General features: G+C 43.8%; 1 protein-coding gene across 6 annotated transcripts in view; it reads left to right on the top strand.

Moving 5' to 3' along the window:
* Positions 1 to 19,801, top strand: part of KIAA1549L (KIAA1549 like) — a 266,986-nt gene that overhangs the window by 142,773 nt on the left and 104,412 nt on the right. For 5 of the 6 annotated variants that reach the window (XM_023239688.2, XM_045039126.1, XM_019812246.3 and 2 more), the window contains exons 2-6: positions 5,292 to 7,814; positions 8,740 to 9,342; positions 11,373 to 11,488; positions 14,609 to 14,828; positions 15,648 to 15,781. In XM_023239688.2, the coding sequence (XP_023095456.2) occupies positions 5,292 to 7,814; positions 8,740 to 9,342; positions 11,373 to 11,488; positions 14,609 to 14,828; positions 15,648 to 15,781 (3,596 nt within the window). The remainder of the gene's footprint in view (positions 1 to 5,291; positions 7,815 to 8,739; positions 9,343 to 11,372; positions 11,489 to 14,608; positions 14,829 to 15,647; positions 15,782 to 19,801) is intronic. The other variant, XM_019812245.3, reaches the window with a different exon arrangement.

Below are 19,801 nucleotides of genomic sequence, written 5' to 3' on the forward strand. Positions count from 1 at the left end.
TCACAGGTACTGTGAGGAACAAGGTGGGATGAGGGAATGAAAAGAGGCTGTAAACTGTAAGGGGTTCCACAGATGTGTGGGATTGTGGCAGTATGTGATCAGCAAGACATTTCTGAGTTTTGACTAGCGTTCGGGGCCTCTGAGGAAGCCTCTGAGTGCAGCCATGCACCCTGGGCTGAACAAGTATTGACAATGACAGCAATACCAATATTGACAACGACAGCAATACCAATAATAGTACTGTGTGCCAGGCACTGTTCTAAAGACTTTACATGTATCACATTTTAACACCTAAAACAATTTCATGGTAATGTAGGTACCTTGACATAGGTACCGTAATAGTCCCCATTTTACAAATGAGAGGCACAATAGGGTTAAGTAGCTTGTCCAGGGTCACACAGCTAGCAAATGGAGCAGTAGGATTTGAATCCAAGCCATCTGACTCTGAGGCCTAATAGAAAGCTGCAGGTATTTCTCTCTGAAATATAAAGAAGAAGGGTTTGGGATACTTACTGATGTTTATTAGCTGGTTGTCTTAGTTTCTTCTATTCAAGAGCTGCTGTTGATCAGGTTTGCTTTTCGTTGAGTGTTGCAGTTAAGAAAATGGGCTGGCAGGCAGTGAGCAGGACAAAGTGGATGGCTTCATGACCCTGGTTGGAAATGGGTCATGCCTATAGCTAGGCCACCTGTGGGAAGGCTTCCTTCTCAGTGTCTCCAGCAGTCAAAGGAAGGAAGCGCTGAGTGGAAAAAGACTGATTATGACTGTGTTACAGGAGTAGTTTGAGGAAACTAGGAAGTGATTCAGGGCCGCATTGGGAGGCCCTTTGAATTTGACTGGAGAATATTTCTTTATACAAATATAAATATAGAGAACGTGCAGGAAGGTGAGAGAGAGGGAGAGAGAGAATCCCAAGTAGGCTCTTCATAGTCAGTGCAGAGCCTGAAGTGGGGCTTGATCCCACGAAGTGTGAGATCATGACCTGAGCCAAAACTAAGAGTCAGACGCTTAACCAGCTGAGCCACCCAGGTGCCCCTGTGCCAATTATTATTCAGTCTGATATTCTTACAGGAATGACTGTTTGCTTTCCTGAAGCTTTGAAAACCATGCTTTTATCTAAGCATGGCACAAACCAACCTAGTTTAAAATATGTGTGTCAATTGTCTATGGAATGGGGTTCATGTCTCCTTGGGAAGGGAAGAAATGACTCATTTTAACTTTTCATTATTTTGAGGGTCTTTAGCTTGCTTTCACTTATTTCCAACTTAAATCCATCTCTGTTCCCCATCTATCTTCAGCCAGAGCCTCCTTAAATCTCTTATCATTTAAGCTACTTCCCTTTAAATTTCTTTAGGTTACTAGTCCCTTGGTGGGATACACTATCCAAAGAGAAGGTAATTGTTGGCTTGTCCCTAGAACGAGTGATATTTGGGGGCACCTGGATGGCTCAGTCGGTTGAGTGTCTGACTTCGGCTCAGGTCATGATCTCATGGTTCATGGGTTCAAGCCCTATGTCGGGCTCTTTGCTAACAGCTCAGAGCCTGGAGCCTGCTTTGGATTCTGTGTCTCCCTCTCTCTCTGCCCCTCCCCCACCCATGCTTTCTCTCTCTCAAAAATAAAAATAAGCATTAAAAAATGAAAAAAGAAGAATGAGTGATGCTTAGGATATTCACAAAGGATAGCTATTCAGGAGCTTGTGCAGGGAAACACCACTATCTTTCATCTCCCTCTCTTGTATGTGGGATATATGATTGCTTTTTGTGCATTTTTTTTGGAGATCATTACTGTATTTGTCAGCAAAGAATAGTTCATATCATTCTAAGTAGAAAAAGTTAACAGTTTTGGAATACAGAGAGGGGTGGATTGGAGAGTCAGTAGGATTTCATTGAGAAAAAAAAGAATTCAGTAATTTGATTGGGAGGTGCCTTCTTTTTTTTTTTTTTTTCCTTGAAAAATGGGATTTAAACAGAAGAGTCCAACCTGTTTCATAGCAACATTCCACTGTGTCTGCTGCTATTTGCTGGTGTGGCTTTGTTTCTACTCTTGCAAAGCCCAGTATTCTCTTCAAATAACTTCCTCTGAGTCCCAGGTACTATGTTTGAATTTTTATTTCACAGCTTCTCTGTGAAATTCCAAACAAACATACTGACTTGGGCTTCTTTTTTACTGTCTTGATGGTACCCTCTCACCATCCTTTCTGCTAGTCTTTAGTCATGGTACCTCATGCTGCATCTCTTCTTATATGCCCATTCCACAGCCCCCTACTCTCTACCTCGGTTAGTTTTCTGTGTAACTGTGTAATACTACTCGGTAGTATTTCTGTGTAACAGATTACCACAAACTTCCTGGCTCAAAACAACATGAATTTGTTATTTCCCGTTTCCCATGGGCACAGCTTCTTTGGATCCTCTACACAAGGTCTTATAAGGCTTCCATTGTGGTATCAGCGGGGCTGTGTTCTCATCTGGAGGCTTGACTGGAGAACGATCTACTTCCAAGTTCACTCAGGTTGCTGGCAGAATTAATTTCCTTGTGGCTTCCATCTGGAAGGCCCTGGCTTCTTGCTGGCCATCAGTGGGAGGCCATCCTCAGCTCCAAAAGGCTGCTCAGAGTTCCTGGAGACTGCCTGCAGTTCTAGAAGCTACCCACAATCCTTTGCCGCATGGGTTTTCCCAGTATGACCTCTTAATTCATCAGGCCATCAAGGACAGCAAGTCTGCCAGCAAGACTGAGTCTTAGATTATGTAAACACAAGTGGGTATCCCATCACCTTTGCCATATTATATTGGTTAGAAGTAACTCACAGGCTCTGCTCTGCTCATACTCAAGATGAGTTACACAAAGGCATGACCACCAAGAGACAGGGATCATGGGAATACTGTAGAGTGTGTCCAACACACTCTTATATCTAACCTATATCAAACTTCTACTTCACTGCCTTTTTTAAAATTTGGTTTTGCCCTACTTCTCCTAATTTACTTTTCCCTTCTTAATAAATCTACCTCCATTTGCCCCTCAAAATTTTCTTTTCCCTTTCCATTCCTTCCTGATACAACATTACTTAATACAGACATATTTTATTTATTAGCATAGACATAATTTTAAAATCTTGTGTATAAAGCAAAAGCAACTTTCATTGAAATAAAGAGTGCTTAACTGTGTTTTGGCTTCTGAATCCTTAGCTAATTAAAGCTGTAGAGATTCACTTCCCAGGAATGAGGGACACAATCCTGTATTGTTTCAGTTATTATTGCTGCACAGCGAACCACCCCTAGCTTCATGTTGTAAAATAACAACCGTTTTGTAATGCTCATGGTTTCAGGAATCCAGACAGAGCAAACTGAGGATGTCTTGTCTCTGTTCATGATTCCTGGGGACTCAGTAGGGAAGACTGAAACAGGGTGACGCAAGTGTTTAGGGACTAGAATTATCTGGAGGCTTCTTCATTCACATGTCTTGTGCCTGGGCAGGGATGACTGGGAAGCTTAGCTCACCTAAGACTATTGACTGGAGTACTTACACATGGCCTTTCCATGTGGTTTTGGGCTGTTCACAGAGTGGTGACTGGTTCTAGGAGGGAGAGTGAGGGAGCATATGGAGAGCAAGCCTTCCAAGAGGCCAAGTGAAAGCTGCCTGGCCTTGTGTGATGGTAGCCTTGGAAGTCATATGGCAATGCTTCTGCCTTGGTTGAACAGTCTCAAGCCCACTCAGCTTCAAGTGGGGACATAGACCTCACCTCTCAATGGGAGGCATATAGGAGAATTTGCAGCCATTAAAAAAACACATATACAGGGGCACCTGGGTGGCTCAGTCTGTTAAGCGTCTGACTTTGGCTCAGGTCATGATCTCACAGTTCGTGGGTTCAAGCCCTGTGTCGGGCTCTGTGCTGGCAGCTCAGAACCTGGAACCTGCTTTGGTTTCTGTGTCTCCCTCCCTTTCTGCCCCTCCCCAACTTATCCTCTATCTCTCTGTCAAGAATAAATATTAAAAAATAAAAAGAGTAAATGCTTTAAAAAAACACATATGCAAACACAAACATATTTAAAGGACTACATTATCCTGAACTATGAGAATTGAAAGGGATCATAGAGGGTGATCTATTTCAGTCTTCCACTATGGCTCAACTCCTTTTTACAACTGTCCAGTCACCCCATGCCTACACTACTTCGGGGAGTTTTCTTCTGTTGTCATCTGTTCCCACTCCTTTCCAGTCTGTTCTATTCTTTATTCTGTAGCCAGAATGCTTGTTCTGAAACACACATTTGCTCCTGTACACCATCCACCCTCACCTCCCCACCTCACCCCGCTCTACTACAAACCAGATTTTCAAACTTCAGCTCCCCTGGGCTCGTTTGTTTCTGTCAAATGTTCTGGCTAACGTTTTTTAGCCAATGATGGAGAAAGCTCTAGAAGTACCTGTTCTTTCTTTTTTTATTTTTAACTTAAAATATGACTTAAGGGTGCTTAGCCATCTCTGGGGTCATCAGCACCATCAGTACTGCAGAACCATGGAAAAGGGGATCAGAGCATCATCAAGCAGGATGTTGTTTCTCTTCCCTAGCATGATATTTCCAGCTTTCTGATCAGTTGTGTCCTTGCCTCCTTTCCTGTGAAGCTCACCATCTTGTGCCCTCTCTCCTTGCCTTTCTGCCTGCAGGTTCACACAGGAAATGTGGGTGCTAATAGTCTGCTTTCTCTGTAGGTGCTTGTAGTGACACTGGGTCTTGTGAGGTGTCTCTAGTTCTAGGGTGAATGTGAGTAGTTTTACTTTCAGAAAGAAAGATGCCACTGCTGCCATCCTTCCCAAACACAAGCAACCTCGTTATTCTGCTGGAGATGACTTAGGGTCCTGAACACACATTTGCATCAAGATTCACAGTCCTTTCATTTTGCCTTTTGGGTTCTCTGATGAGGTTTATTTTGGTGTCATTGGCCTTGGCAGGTAGTTACATTCATCTTTGATTTTCTAGATTGTGAGTTTCCCAGTCCAGCCCTCATTGGTGGTACAGAAAAAAAGATTTAAGATACACAGGTGTCTTCGGCATCTTTGCTTAGGTATCATTTCATCAGAGACTGTGGCTCTCAGCCCAGCCCTGTAGGTTAGCTGTAGTATTTGCATATGTGTCATTACTTAACCTTATTGTCTAAATATGTTTAATGAGTCTTCTGTGCTGGGGTGGAAGCTCTGTGAGATCCCAGTGGTGCCTGTCTTGCCCACCCCTTCTCTCCAGAACCTACCACAGCAGGCACTAGATGATCATCTGATACCTGACTGTGGTATTTTGTTTGACAGGAACAGACAATCTGCAGATAACAGTCAGCCCAACCTCGGAGTCATTTCCTCATGGGAAATTGTTACCGATTTCACCAACATGGCCTTTCTCAGAAGTCCCGTCTTCCTCGGCAGTGGCTAGAATCAAGAATGTGCTGGCACCCTCCCCTGACAACACTAGCGTGCTGCAGTTTGCCCGAACGCCTCCGCCCAAGACACACCGCAGAGCCAGGGCTCACGGGGACTTCTCTTCTTCCCTTTACCAAGGAAGTGGACATAGCGCCTCCCTTGAGCCTTCCAAGGATTCCACCGAGTCTCTCGTCCCACCAAGACCTCAAGGGGGAAAAGATGCAGCCTCCGTGTCAGGTTTGCCTCACACCAGCATGCTCCCCTCATTGTCCACTATCCCATCTCAACCAGTCGGGGTAGGGACTCCTTCCATTTCACCACAACATTCCCCAAGACCAGACATTCTTTCGTTTCTCCCTCCACATCCATCCTCTTCATTGGCTCCTGACTCACCTCATTCCATCATCTTTTCCAAGCCAGCTGAACGACCCACCAAAGTGCCTTTGTTTCCCCAAACAGCTCCAACTGGCTCCTTTTCAAGTGAGAGAATAGCTAATTCCCCACACCCATTTGCTGGGGAAATGAACCACACTCTGTCCAAAAATGCCCAGGATTTGATAGGCATCCCTCATCTAGGTCTTTTTGGATACTCAACAATGCGGCATCCTGAGCTGCCCCCCACAGAGGGTCCTCACACAGCAGGCTCCCCCACACCTGAGTTTTTGAGCTCTGTGGCAGAACTGTCCCATCTGTCTCCTCCACCCCTAGTGCCTGGAAGTCTTCTTCAGCTTCCAGATGGAACTCCCTCATGGTCAGTGTTGGAAGTGGCTTCAAGTCGTACATCCACACAGCCGGTTGAAGCTGAGGTGGCTGAAGGAGTGCATGGTGGGGTGTCTTTGCCGATTTCTAAGAGTGTGGTGGCCGCAGCAGTGACCCAGGAGGCTGTGTCTTCACTTTTACAGACTGCAGAATCAGTGGCAGTGGAAACAACCAGCAGAAAGATAGCCCTTGCTACCGCAAATGACACCGCTAACCCACTGCATTTGTCAGGGGCTCCAGAGAATTCTGAAGGGCTCCTCCTTGTAGCAGAACACACATCATCCTCTTTGGTGCCTTCTCCTCTGCCTCTCACCACAGCCCGCAGAGGGCAAGCCATCCTTTCTGGGACATCCAACAGCACAGCAGCAGACTTTCCTTCTGCACCCACCTTTCTCCAGTTGGCACTGAACCATGCCTCTCCTTCCACCATGCCCAAAATGCCAACTCCTCAAAAAGAGGGCAGCGGTGGATCCCCTCCAACAGCGGCTACAGACTTCCCCTTCTCCAGCAAATTTCCCAATCTTCTTTCCACCACCTGGGCATTTCCCCTGCAGAAAGAAGATAGTGTGACAGCTGTTTTAAAGAAAAACGAAAAGGCAAATTTGACAGTTGATCTCCAAATCCTTCCAAGTAAAAAGATTCCAGGTCATTATACTGTAAATGGGTTCACCTCTGATTCTAGCCTGGATCATATTTCATCTTTTTTCATCACAACTCTAAGAACAAACCTCCTTCCTTCAGAATTACCTCTACCTTCCATCCCCTCTCCACAAAGCACCCAGACTATGTCCCCATCCCCTAGCTTGTCTGACATCAAGCCAGAGACTTATGCAGCTGTGATGGACCATTCTCAGTTGCCAGTTTCAACTTCCCAACAGGTGACAGCATTTCCCTCATCCACTGAGGTCTATGATTTCTCAACAACGAGACATGTGAAAAAGCCAGCAACCACAGATGTTTTCTGGAGTTCTCTTTCAGCAGAAACTGGATCTCTCTCCACAGAGCCGATGATATCTGGCTTGCTGCAGCAAACAAATTATTATTTAAATGGGCACACAATTAACTCCACCAGTTGGGAAACTGATTCAGCTTCAGCTACTCCTCCCAGTGGTTCAACTTCAGCTGCCAGTACAATAAGATCTTCAGATTTCAGAGAAACTGCTGGGCATTTAGTGACTGCAGAAGGCTCTAACATTCAGCGTCCAGTCCTTGGTATAAGCACCAACCAACCTATTCAACAGTCAGAGGTCACCATGGTTGGAAACCATACAGACTTCTTGTCAATAACCAATAACAACTATTCCAGAGATTTTCAAACAGCTGAGATTGAAGATTACCCATCCACAAGCCAACATGATGTGTCTCATCCCCATCTACAGCTGCCTGCACATTCAACACATGCTCTTTCACCAGCTTCTCCAAGTCTGACTTCCACAGCTAGCTTGCAGGAAATACTTTCAGATAAAACGGATTCAGTTCTCCCAATTTCCGGTGACATCTACCCATCTCCTGTGATAAGTGTTTCCACACCATTCCAGAGTATCTTGAGATACCATTCTACTGCTGAATCTCCTCCTCTATCGACCAGGGCCCCATCCACAGTGCTGCTGGCTTCTCAGCACCCTGAGAAATGGACAGGTGCAGCCACTCATGCAGGTAGTTTGTTTCCCCGTACTCCCAAAATTGGTATGACTGTTTCTGTGGACAAGCATCTTCAAGTTCAACACAGATACCCAGTTTTGCTTAGAAGGAGCAGACACACACTGTTGGGATGATGAATGAGTTAGCAGCCCCAGATAGTTGTGCCCTTGATCCTCTGCTGACTTGATTCTTTTGAAAGTACAGTCTCCAACTTACAATGGTTTGACTTACCATTTTTCAACTTTATAATGGTGCAAAAGCATTCGGTAAAAATCATACTTTGAATTTTGAATTTGGATCTTTTCCCAGGCTAACAATAAGTGGTACAATCCTCTCTGGTGTCGATGGGCAGGGCAGTGAGTCAGACCTCCCAGTGAGCCATGAGATCATGGTCAACAATGATACGATTACAACCATCCTACACCCATACAACTATTCTGTCTTTTAGCACAGTATTCAATAAATTACCCAAGTGAGTCAACACTTTATTATAAAATAGGCTTGTGTTAGATGATTTGCCCCAACTGTAGGCTAAAGTAAGTGTTGTGAGCATGGTTAAGGTGGGCTGGGCTAAGCTAGGATGTTTGGGAGGTTAAGTATATTATGTGCATTTTTGATTTATGATATTTTCAACTTATGATGGGTTTATTGAGACATAATCCCATTGTAAGGTGAGGAAAATCTGTATTAAGAACTTAAATGTCCTTATTACCAACCACAAATTTCTTTCCACACCACCCTTCCCCCCACCAATCACAGGTTTCTGTCAGTGGCATTCTCATTATGGGTAATTGACTTAATGAACCTAGAGCTGTTTTGCCTAAATCCCAGAGCAGAGACTTTTCACCTCAGCAAACTCACATGTTGCATCCATTCATCACCACACCAAGTGACATGTGTACTGTGGGCCAATGACAGACTTTGTTTTTTCTCTTTGCAGTAGACCCCTCGGTGTCGTCCAAGGCGGAACCAACAGCAGCATCAGCAGCTACGTTGTTACTGGGGAAGTCAAGTCCACCGGCGCTGTCTGCAGCCCTGGTTGCCAAGGGCACTGGCAGCAGGGCTTCGGCCATGGCCTCGGGATTAGTCAAGAGCAGTTGGACCACTGCCCTAGCTAAAAATGTCACAAACAACGCAGCACCTGGCCCAAGGACGACACCGGGGGCAGCGCCTCCGGCCTTCTCATTCACACCAACCTACATGTTTTCAAGAACGGCACACACCGGGAGTGCTCACACAGCCATGCAAGGGACCACGGGCGCCGCCTCTGGCCTGTTGTCCACAACACACCTCCCCAGGAAACCACAAGCCATGCACACAGGCCTCCCAAACCCCACCAACCCAGACATGCCGAAGGCATCCACCACACGCCCACTGACAATCACAGCAGCCTTGACATCCGTTACTGCCCCAGTAAGGGCCACCCGGTTGCCACCTTTGCCGGCAGAAAATATAGATGCTGCGTCGACTGCCATGGTCACAACCGGCAAAATGGCATCCAACCTGGAGTGTCAAATGTCCAGTAAGCTCCTGGTGAAGACAGGTAAGAGTCCACTGTCCTGATTTTATTTGAAAGCGGCAAGCACGTGCTGGTCTCAGAGATGTAGCAGAATTCTTTGATTTCTTTGAGATCGGTGGTTCTCAACCAGGGACAGTTGGCTCCTTCTCCCCCCAGAAGACATTTGGCCATGTCTGGAGACATTTTTGGGTGTTTACAACCTGGAGGGTAGGGAGGGTGCTACAGGCATGTAATGAGGCAGAGACCAGGATGCTGCTAAAAACCCTACAGCACACTGGATGGTCCTACAGCAAAGAATAATCCAGCCTCAAATGTCACAGTGATGAGGCCGAGAACCCTGATCCTTATCAAGTGGCAGAGGAGAGGGGGAGCTTTAGGTGATACAGATTCTAGGCCTGGGATCAGTCCTGATATCAGAGGCCCCAGGGAAACTGGTTCTGCCAGCGAGTCTGAGAAAACAAACCTGTAGCAATTTTTGCCTGTAGAGCAAATCAGTAATGTCTCACATGAATGAATGAAATGATTAGTAAAATATCAAATCTTGGAAGCACTACAGAATTCAGAGAGGCTTTTGTGATGTATTCTCTCAGTCGGCAGATAGTAAAAGTACCGCCACACGATGTGGGTGCCCAGGATTTCTTTTGATGTTGAAAAAGAGGCCTTGAAAAAGTTGGGTGGTATATGCTTTCTCTTTAGCCCCCACCACCCAGTTGCAGCAAAGCAGGCCAGGAAGGCACAGGGTGCTTTTAATAGTGTGGTAGTGTTTGCTATAAAAAGCATTAGACACAGTATTTGAAAGAGCATGCCAGTGCTGAATGCTCGCATCCCGCCTTCCTCTTCACCCTACAAAGGATTAAATGAAATTATATCTGGAGACATACCCTATTTGAAAGTGGGAAATTGTGAAACTAGGCATAGCACAAAGTACAGTATCTCTTTCTATTTCTCCAGAAATTATACCATCTGGTTTTCCACTTCCCCTTCACTGAGAGGCAGGCAACCCCAACTACCTAGATGCAGAAGTCTGGAACGTTCTCCCCCCTCCTTCATCACCATCCCTTTCACCCCACACCTGGTCAAGCACCGGTGCCCTCAGTCTTACCTCCTTGAATCCCCCTTCCTCCTCCCCAACTGCCTCTTCCCTAGTTGACACTGTCGTCATCACTCAATTTCTGCAACAACAACCAAATTTATCTCTCTGCCTTAGACTATCCCCCCTCCAATCTGTTCTTTAGTTTGCAGCCAATGGAACTTTCTAAAATATATGCCTTGGCTGAAAACCCTTCACTTCCCATCACCCTCAGGACCAAGCCTAAACAGGTATCCTGAGGCTTCACTTCTCATCCCTGTGTCTTTGCACTTGGTCTTTTCTCTGCTGGGAGTGTGTGTGTGTGTTTGGGGGGGGGGGGGGAGGGTGGTCCCTCTCCCTCGGGCCTAGCATACTTCCCTTATCCTTCAGGACTCAGTGGGAGCATCAGGAAACCTTACCTGATCCCCACCCCCTTGCCCAAGTCTGAGCTGGATCCTCCTCCTGGGGCTTCCTTCCAATGGCATTGTAGGCTTCCCTTCAAATAGCACCTGTCACATTCAGTCACAGGTGCCTACCTTCCACCCCAGCTCTCCATCCCTGTCTCTGTCCCACTTATGAGGTGGGGACTGTATCTTCCTGATTCAGGGGTGTTTTAGGCCATAGGGCCCAGCTCAGGGCCTGCCCTTAAGCAGGCTATCAGGGAACACTGTTACAGGAGTTTTCTTGCATGCAGACACATCAAGGACCAGGTACTGCTGAACCTAATTTTCAAAGTCAGAGTCAGCGTTAGTCAGACATGAAGTGCAGCCAGCCTGTTAGCTCTCCCCACTAGGGTCAGACAAGTACTAGGTCCTTCCTTCTTTGGACTTGAATGGGACCAACACAGCTATTACCCCGGCCCACCGCTCTCATTGGTTGGACCTGTGCTCACCAGCTTTACTCAGAACTTGCAGGAGGTAGAGGGTGGAGAGGAGAGGAGGATCATTACTTACCCTGATTACTGTGCTTCTGTTTGATCCCACAGTTCTCTTTCTGACCCAGAGGAGAGTGCAGATCAGTGAAACCTTGAGGTTCAATGTAGCCAAAGGGCTCACGCAGGCATTGCGGAAGGCTTTCCACCAGAATGACGTCTCGGCTCACGTAAGCCTCTTGCTTTTGTGATTAGACTAAGCCGTCCACATCTTCCTCTTGGGCCCAGAGGATGCTAGACTGTTTTCCTCCTCCCTGGGTATCGTAACCATACTTGTCAGAAGTAGAATCTTTCTTCATTTTGGCAAATAGCTAATGTGTGGTGACTAGAGAAAAAGGTCAGATTTTGAGATGGAAAATTGAGGTTTATTGCCTTATGTCTAATCTTTTTTTTTTTTTTTCAAGCCTGGATATACTGGTTTTTTTTTTTTATTTTTTTATTTTTTTTTCAACGTTTATTTATTTTTGGGACAGAGAGAGACAGAGCATGAACGGGCGAGGGGCAGAGAGAGAGGGAGACACAGAATTGGAAGCAGGCTCCAGGCTCTGAGCCGTCAGCCCAGAGCCTGACGCGGGGCTCGAACTCACGGACCGCAAGATCGTGACCTGGCTGAAGTCGGAGGCTTAACCGACTGCGCCACCCAGGCGCCCCCTGGATATACTGTTTTGAATTGTCCCATTATCCAGTTGTTTAGGGAAATCTAATATTGTTAGTGTAATTTTCAAGAAACCATCCATTGCTTTTCCCTCTCTCTCCCTCAGCATTGTAAATAGTTGGTGATTTATTTCTGGACATTTAAAAATTATTGTAAATTGAGTCCAACTTTGCTTAAATAGCCAGCAGCAGACAGGGAAATGAACATTTTTTTTTTCTCCTCCAAGAACTTTAATGCCAAGTACTATTTAACAACTGCAAGCTGATTTTGATGGTATATCCAAGTGATGGAAGCCTTGCTTTACACTCTTTTGGGTTGATTCCAAGTTTTAAAGCCCTAAATGTGATTGGCAGTCGGGAGACAACCCTTTTCACCACTAAAAAATATTGCTCTGGCTTTTTCCTTTGATGTTTTGTTCTACAGCTGCATTCAGCTTCGTGGTCTCCATGACCACACCAAGGACTAGGAATGAGGTTTGGTATGTAGTTTACCGGTCATTGTCAATCTCTTTTATATAATTCTGAGAGGGGTAAAAAAGGAAAAAGAAAGAAAGAAAAAAAGAAAGAAAGAAAGAAAGAAAGAAAGAAAGAAAGAAAGAATGCATTTCATGAGAGGCATCTGTGGTTTCTGCACCAGAAACTTTATTTGAAAGTTGAAAATGTGAGTATTTCTATTTGGTCACCTGACATGTAATTTTCACTAAACTTCAGTCATTTGTAAACTATTCACAGTTTTTTGCCTTTTCTGTATACCATCCCAGACCACTGTGGCAATTAGTTATGAATTCAGGGTTTGTTTGGTTTTTTTTAAGTTTATTTACTTTGAGAGAGAGACGGCGTGCAAGCATGAGCACGAGTAGGGGAGGGGCGGGGGGGGGGGCTCCTCCTGCTAACAGCAGACTCCATGCTGTTAGCACAGAGCCCGACACGGGGCTTGATCTCACGAACTGTGAGATCATGACCTGAGCCAAAGTCGGACACTTAACCAACTGAGCCACCCAGGCACCCTGTGAATTTGGTTTTTAAAAATGAGCTCATTTTTAAAAACTTAAATACCTTTCTTCTGAAAGGATGTTTGATATTAGTGCCATAAGTGGAAATGAAGATCATCTGCCACAAATATAAGGTAATCATAAAAATGAGTATAATGGTAACAGCTTATTACATTCAAGCTAGACATTGTTACTTGCAGAAGGCTCTAAGGCTGATGATGTCCCTTGTGTCCCTTTGTTTAAAAATATGATTAGCAAGCATTAGAGAGGTGTTAAAAATAAATAATCCCCAAACTGAGACTTCCTCCGTGGGGTAATTGGGATTCACTTTCTCACTGGGCGATCTGGTCTTGTTTAATGCTGTGTCTGTGTTACATGCAGAAGTATCTCTTGTTCCACCTACAGTCATCTTGAACACCACCTTTAGGTCACAAAGTGGCAGAGAGCACACAGTATGGAGGAGGCAAAAGCATAGCCGTCTGTTGCAAAATCAGTTTTCTTGGTTTCTCTGACAAATACACGTGACATTACTAATGGAAATGCAAGAGTTGGAGTGTGTGTGTGGGAGGGAAGCGTGTGTTTAAAACACCCTGGGGGGGTGCCTGGGGGGCTCAGTCAGTTGAGTGCCCAACTCTCGGTTTCAGCTCAGGTCATGATCTCATGGTTGGTGAGTTTGATCCCGGCATCCAGCTCTGTGCTGACACAAATTTTCTCAAAAAACGAAACAAACCAAAAACAAAAAACAAAAAACAAAAACACTCCACCCTGAACTGTTATAAAACACTAAGAAGGCAAAAGAAAACAAAAATAAAATGTAAAGCCTCAAAAATCTTCCAGTTGGGTCATAAAGAGTTCAGCACATCAGTATCCCTTAGAACTCAATTTTAAGAGAGACTCTGTATAGCCCATCCCCATCCTAACCTTGGCCTTGAACCAACCTACAAGCCAGCTTTTAAAGAGAGGAATTCACCTCACTTATTATCTGACTCCCTGTCCTGAAGGAGCCTCCACCTTATCTATCATTTCTGCCTTTTAATTTTCATAAACGATAAGAACTATAATAAAGCTATTCTTCCCAGCATTTCATCTCTGGAAATCTCTTTTACTGACTGTCTCCTGTCTGCCTTCTTGATTGACCATTGGTGCTCACAAGATTATACTCAGGTATTTAAGGAATCAAGAAAACCTGGGGCACCTGAGTGGCTCAGTCAGTTGAGCATCCGACTTTGGCTCAGGTCATGATCTCATGGTCTGTGAGTTCGAGCCCCACATTAGGCTCGCTGCTGTCAGCTCAGAGCCCACTTCAGATCTTCTGTCCCGCCCCCCTCTCTTTCTGCCCCTTCCCTGCTCGCTGTCTCAAAAATAAACAAACATTTAAAAAAAAAAAAAAAGAAAGAAAACCCCCACAGATTTAATTCTATTCCATGTAGATGTGATATAAATTGTATTTTCGTGTTGTTTTGTATTCTGATATTTTGAGACTTGCCAATCCATGTGTGCTGTATAGAACTGTTAGAATATTTGTTGAATGAGAACATCGTATTCCACAGCCTTGCTAAATAACAGTTGTGGTTCTAAGAAATACGAACAAGAACTTAAAGCACCATGGAAATAAACACTGAGTTCTGGGTCCGTTTTTTGTAGGTGGACATTCTGGAACATTCTCATAACGTCACAGTTGGTTATTATGCTACCAAAGGGAGACTGGTATACTTGCCTGCCGTAGTGATTGAAATGCTGGGTGTTTATGGGGTCAGCAACGTCACTGCAGATCTGAAGCAACATACCCCAAACTTACAGTCAGTGGCAGTACTTGCCTCCCCGTGGAATCCCCAGCCTGCAGGCTACTTCCAGCTGAGAACAGGCAAGTACCTATCCGTTCTGGGATTGGGGGCAGTACCAAGATGACACCCTGTTTAAAAAGGTCAGTGCCAGCTGCTCCATCATCTCTTAAAGCCCTTGTGCACTTTCCTCAAAGGGCCCTGCTAATCAACTGTCCAGTTCCCTGCACATGAGCCTAAAGTTCCCAACCCTGGATTTATTAGAAATGGTCCTTCGCTGGAGCCTTCCTTCCCAATTTATATAATTAGTACTTTATGAGCAACAAGTACTGTATTTTTAATTTTTTCCCCTGTATTTCCAGTGGATACTGATAAGAGCTAAGCATCCAAAATCTGTGCTTTGGAGCAACACGTTCTAGATGCCACTGAATCTGAATCTCCGAGTTTAGGCCTTAGAGTCTTTCTCTCAAGCTCCCTCGTGATTCTGATCATGTGGTTGGTGAACCACAAGAGTGGAGAAACCATCAAAATTGAAAGACTCCATCAACTTAGTGATGCAGGCCAACTGACTCTTTTTCCCCTTCCAAAGAAAGAGAAGACATGATCTTTCTTTGATTTTTTTTTTTTTTTTTTTATCGTTCTTGGAGCAGATGTCTACATAATCCAACCAAATGATCACTAAGCCCTTTGCATTACAAGGAACCTCAGGTTTGATCATGCTTTTAACTCTTCTCTATTATAAATCATTTTAAGAGTCACTTCCAGCACTACAACTAACCCGTCAGTCCTTACTTGCCTGATTTCTCTGATGTCAAATTATGCTGTTTTATATGGTGATTGTTAAGTCCAAGGAACTAAGACACACAACTTTGGTGAGAGCGGATTGATTACTCCCATTCCAGTGCTGCAGTTTGTGAGCCAGTCCGACAACATCCAGTCCTGCAAGTTTGCTCAGACGATGGAACAGAGACTGCAGAAGGCCTTTCAGGATGCAGAGAGGAAAGTCCTGAATACCAAGAGCAATCTGACAATTCAGGTAAGGAGGAGGGCACTTCCACCATGTAGTTGACAGAGGCCAGCCATGATGCAAATGCTGGCAAGGGGACTTGCTCCCCTATTTCAAAACTGTCTGGTGTAAATGTAACTTTGTACTTTGGGCATGTGATGTAGACAGGAGGAGATGCCACTCTGGGCCACGGAGTCGAGTTGGTCCTGGCATTGATGAGAATGTCTGGAGTATGGCCATGACAGCAGGGATGCTGTTTTGCTATCTACCTGGTATGGTTTGGGATTTTGTATTTGTTTTCCCATGTGAAGCTTCCTCGGGCCTTCCCAATACATTTACTATTTTAAAAATGAAACTAGCTATGCTGTATAAGATATAGTCTCATAAAATGAATCAAATATCTTGTAAAATGAATCCATTCTAAATAGCTAACTCATCAAGATTTGCCTATCTTGTGATTTGCATTGCATTATTTTCTTTTAGAGTTTATTTATTTGTTCATTGTGTGTGTGTGTGTGTGTGTGTGTGTGTGAGAGAGAGAGAGAGAGAGAGAGAGAGACAGAGAGAGAGAGACAGAGAGAGACAGAGAGAGAGAGAGAGAGAGAGAGCACGCAAGCAGGAGCAGAGAGAGAGGGGGAGAGAGAGAATCCCAAGCAGTCTCCACACTCAGGGCTCGAACTCACAAACCTTGAGATCATGACCTGAGCCGAAGTCAAGAGTTGGATGCTTAACCAGTTGAGCCACCAAGGCACCCCTGCATTGAGTTATTTTCTAGACATCCACATGCACAGTCACCCTAGTTTACACACACACACACACACACACACACACACACACACACACACACATTTTATATTTGGGGCTTACCATATGCCAGGACTGTGCTAGGTGTTTTAAAAATATTTTGCTAAATAATACTCAAGATATCCCGCTGAAGTACTATTATCACCATTTCACAAAAGAGGGAACTGAGAGAGAGGCTAAGAAACTTCCAGAAGGTCACATGGTTGGTAAAGAATGGAACAAAGATTTGAGTCAAAGCCCATAATCTTATTCACTATGCTATACTATGAAACTTTTGGCAAACACATGAATTCTTTCCCAGGAAAATCCTACTCCTAGTCTACTATATTTCAGTTTACTGGGTTTATAGTAGACATGCCACTAAAGCTTTTCTCAGACCCACTTTTTGCAATTATATAGTTAACATCCCTCTAAAGTCAGATGCTTCTTAATGATATTCATGCAGCCCCCAAATTTCTCTGATTAACTGTACAACCCAATGTCTCTATTTTTACTGAACTAAATCCTTTGCAATTAAACCCAGTGGTTTTGAAATTGACATTTAGCATAAGTGAATTATCAGCAAAGCCAATACGATGTAGAAAGCATACAATTTAATTTGAACGAGCAGCTTTCCTTTTCTAGATTTATCCAAAGTGTACATGGAAGTATCTCATTATGATTTGGTTCATATTAGATTAAGATCTAAAAACGTGTCACAAACACAAGATTTATGTAAGAAGTATGACTCAGCTCCCTTGTGGGAGATCTTTTTCTTTCTGATTGGATTGTGATCCTCACAGGTGCATGATTCTAGTTAGGGCTCAGCAGCAAAACATATACTCTGATTGTATTCAGGAAGCACAGACCCAATGAGTGCCTGGTATTTATCAGGCACTGGGAGAGACATCAAGATAAATAAGCTGACTTTGTCCTTAAGAAGCCTCACTTGTGTTGTTGTATGTTAGTAATGGGCCATGGACTTTGTAAAGCAAGTAGCAAACTTCCCTTAGAAAAGACTATAACAGACAATTTGAAAACTGCACCTACATACATTTTATTTTATTTTATTTTATTTTATTTTATTTTATTTTATTTTATTTTACTTACTGTATTGTATTTTTATTTAATTTTTTTAGAGAAAGAGAGAACATGTGAGTGGGGGCATGGGGAAGGGCAGAAGGAAAGAGAAAGAGACTCTTAAGTAGGCTCCATGCCCAATGTGGGGCTCAGTCTCATGACCCTGCAATCATGACCTGAGCCGAAATCAAGAGTCAGATGTTTAACCAACTGAGCCACCCAGGTGCCCCTGCATCTACATACATTTTAGATGCTCTTGAACATTTCAGCAACTCTTGAAATGAATGGATAATTGGGTGAGTTGTTTTGTTAACCCTATTTCGCTTTTTGCCATGGCTGACAGGAATTCCAGAACCAATTTGTTGCCTGGATTTTGGAACCCTATATGCAAAAGGCCCCTATATCATGCATACATTAGCTACATGCTAACCATCTCCCTGGGGTTGTCTTTAATCCCCCTGGGCTTGTACCCTGACATGGTTTTTGTAATTAATAACTTTCTGTTTTATGGTATTAAATGTAATTTAGAGGGCAGCTTAGATTCTTTCTGGAATAAGACCACATAAATATTTAATTAATTTGTTCACAGAGTCATTGAAAAGTGACTTTTTTTTTTTTTTTTTACGTGTATAGCATTGGTATTAGGGGCTAGATTACAGTATACTCAATTAGGGCCTTTTTGGTTGTGAATCGAAGCATATAAGGCTTAAACAAAAAGAGGTGATTGGCTCATATAACTGAAAGGTTCACAGCATATTTCCTTCAGGCCCAATTTGATTCAGGTGCTTATATGATTTCTTCATGAAGTTCTCTCTTTATATCTTGGTCTTGCCCTGGGCTCACATCATCTTCAGGACCAGTAGGGTGGTCCCTGGCACCTCCAGGTTTGCCTCATCCTTACTGCTCACTGTCTTATGGAACCAAGGTGCCTTTTTTTGTGGCATTCCAGGAAAAATCCTGGGATTAGCTCTCATTGGACCCAGATGGACTATGTGCCCATTTCTGGAGCAGTAACTGTGACCAAGGAGATAAAATGTCCCAATCAAGTAGGCCTGGCTATGCCCACTCCTAGAGCTTGAGCACACGAATCCAACTGGAGAGAAGAGGTGTTTGCCTGAGGAAATTATGGTGCTGCCATAGAAGAAGGGAGAATGGATGCTGGGTGGGCAAAACAACAACATTCCATTCCACTAGCATTTTTTTTAGGTCTGATTAGCTAAATGGATTGTGGCAGGAGTGAGTGGGAAGTAAGAGATAAGGCCAGAAGTCACAGGAGTCTAAAAGTAAAGGGGTAATGGGAAAGTGCTCCCTGTAGGGGCTGCTTGTACTAGGGACAAGGCATGACTTTCAGGGAACATTGACATGACCTTAGCTCAGGCCTATGAACCTCTTCTTATTTATGAAGCTAGTTTTAAGCAGCCACCAAGAATGGTTACACTTTTCTTAACTATAAAAATGAGGTTATTAAAGAAGACAAAAAAAGAAGGACAATTTGTGCTTATGAATTGGAAGACTTGATATTGTTAAGATATCAGTACTGCTAAGAGCGATCTACAGATTCTGTGCAATCCCTATTAAAATCCCAGTGACTTTTTTTTTTCAGAAATAGAAAAACCCATCCTAGAATTCATATGATTCATTTGGTATCTCAAAGGACCATGAATAGCCAAAACAATCTTGAAAAAGAAAAACATAGTTGGAATTCTCATGCTTTCTGATTTCAAAACTAACTACAGAGCTACAATAATCAGAACAGTGTGGTACTGGCAAAATGACAGACATATAGACAAATGGAACACAAACAAGATTGCAAAAAAAAAAAATCTTTGCATATATGGTCAAATGATTTTTGACAAGGGCCTCAAATCCATTCAATGGGGAAAAGACAATCTTTTCAAACAATGGTATCGGGAGAACTGGACATCCACAAACAAAAGAATGAAGTTGGACCCTTATCTAACACCATATACAAAAATTAACTTAAGTGGATCAAAGACCTAAACATGAGAGCCAAAACTATAGGACTCTTAGAAGAAAACAGAGGAGAAAACTTCATGGTATTGAATTTGGCAATGATTTCTTGGATATGACACCAAAAGTATGGGCAACAAAAGAAAAAGTAGTTAAATTGTACTTCAGAATTAAACACTTTTGGGGCATCTCGGTGGCTCAGTCAGTTAAGCTTCT

Source organism: Felis catus, chromosome D1 (genome assembly GCF_018350175.1).
Source record: "Felis catus isolate Fca126 chromosome D1, F.catus_Fca126_mat1.0, whole genome shotgun sequence".
Taxonomy (NCBI): Eukaryota; Metazoa; Chordata; class Mammalia; order Carnivora; family Felidae; genus Felis; species Felis catus.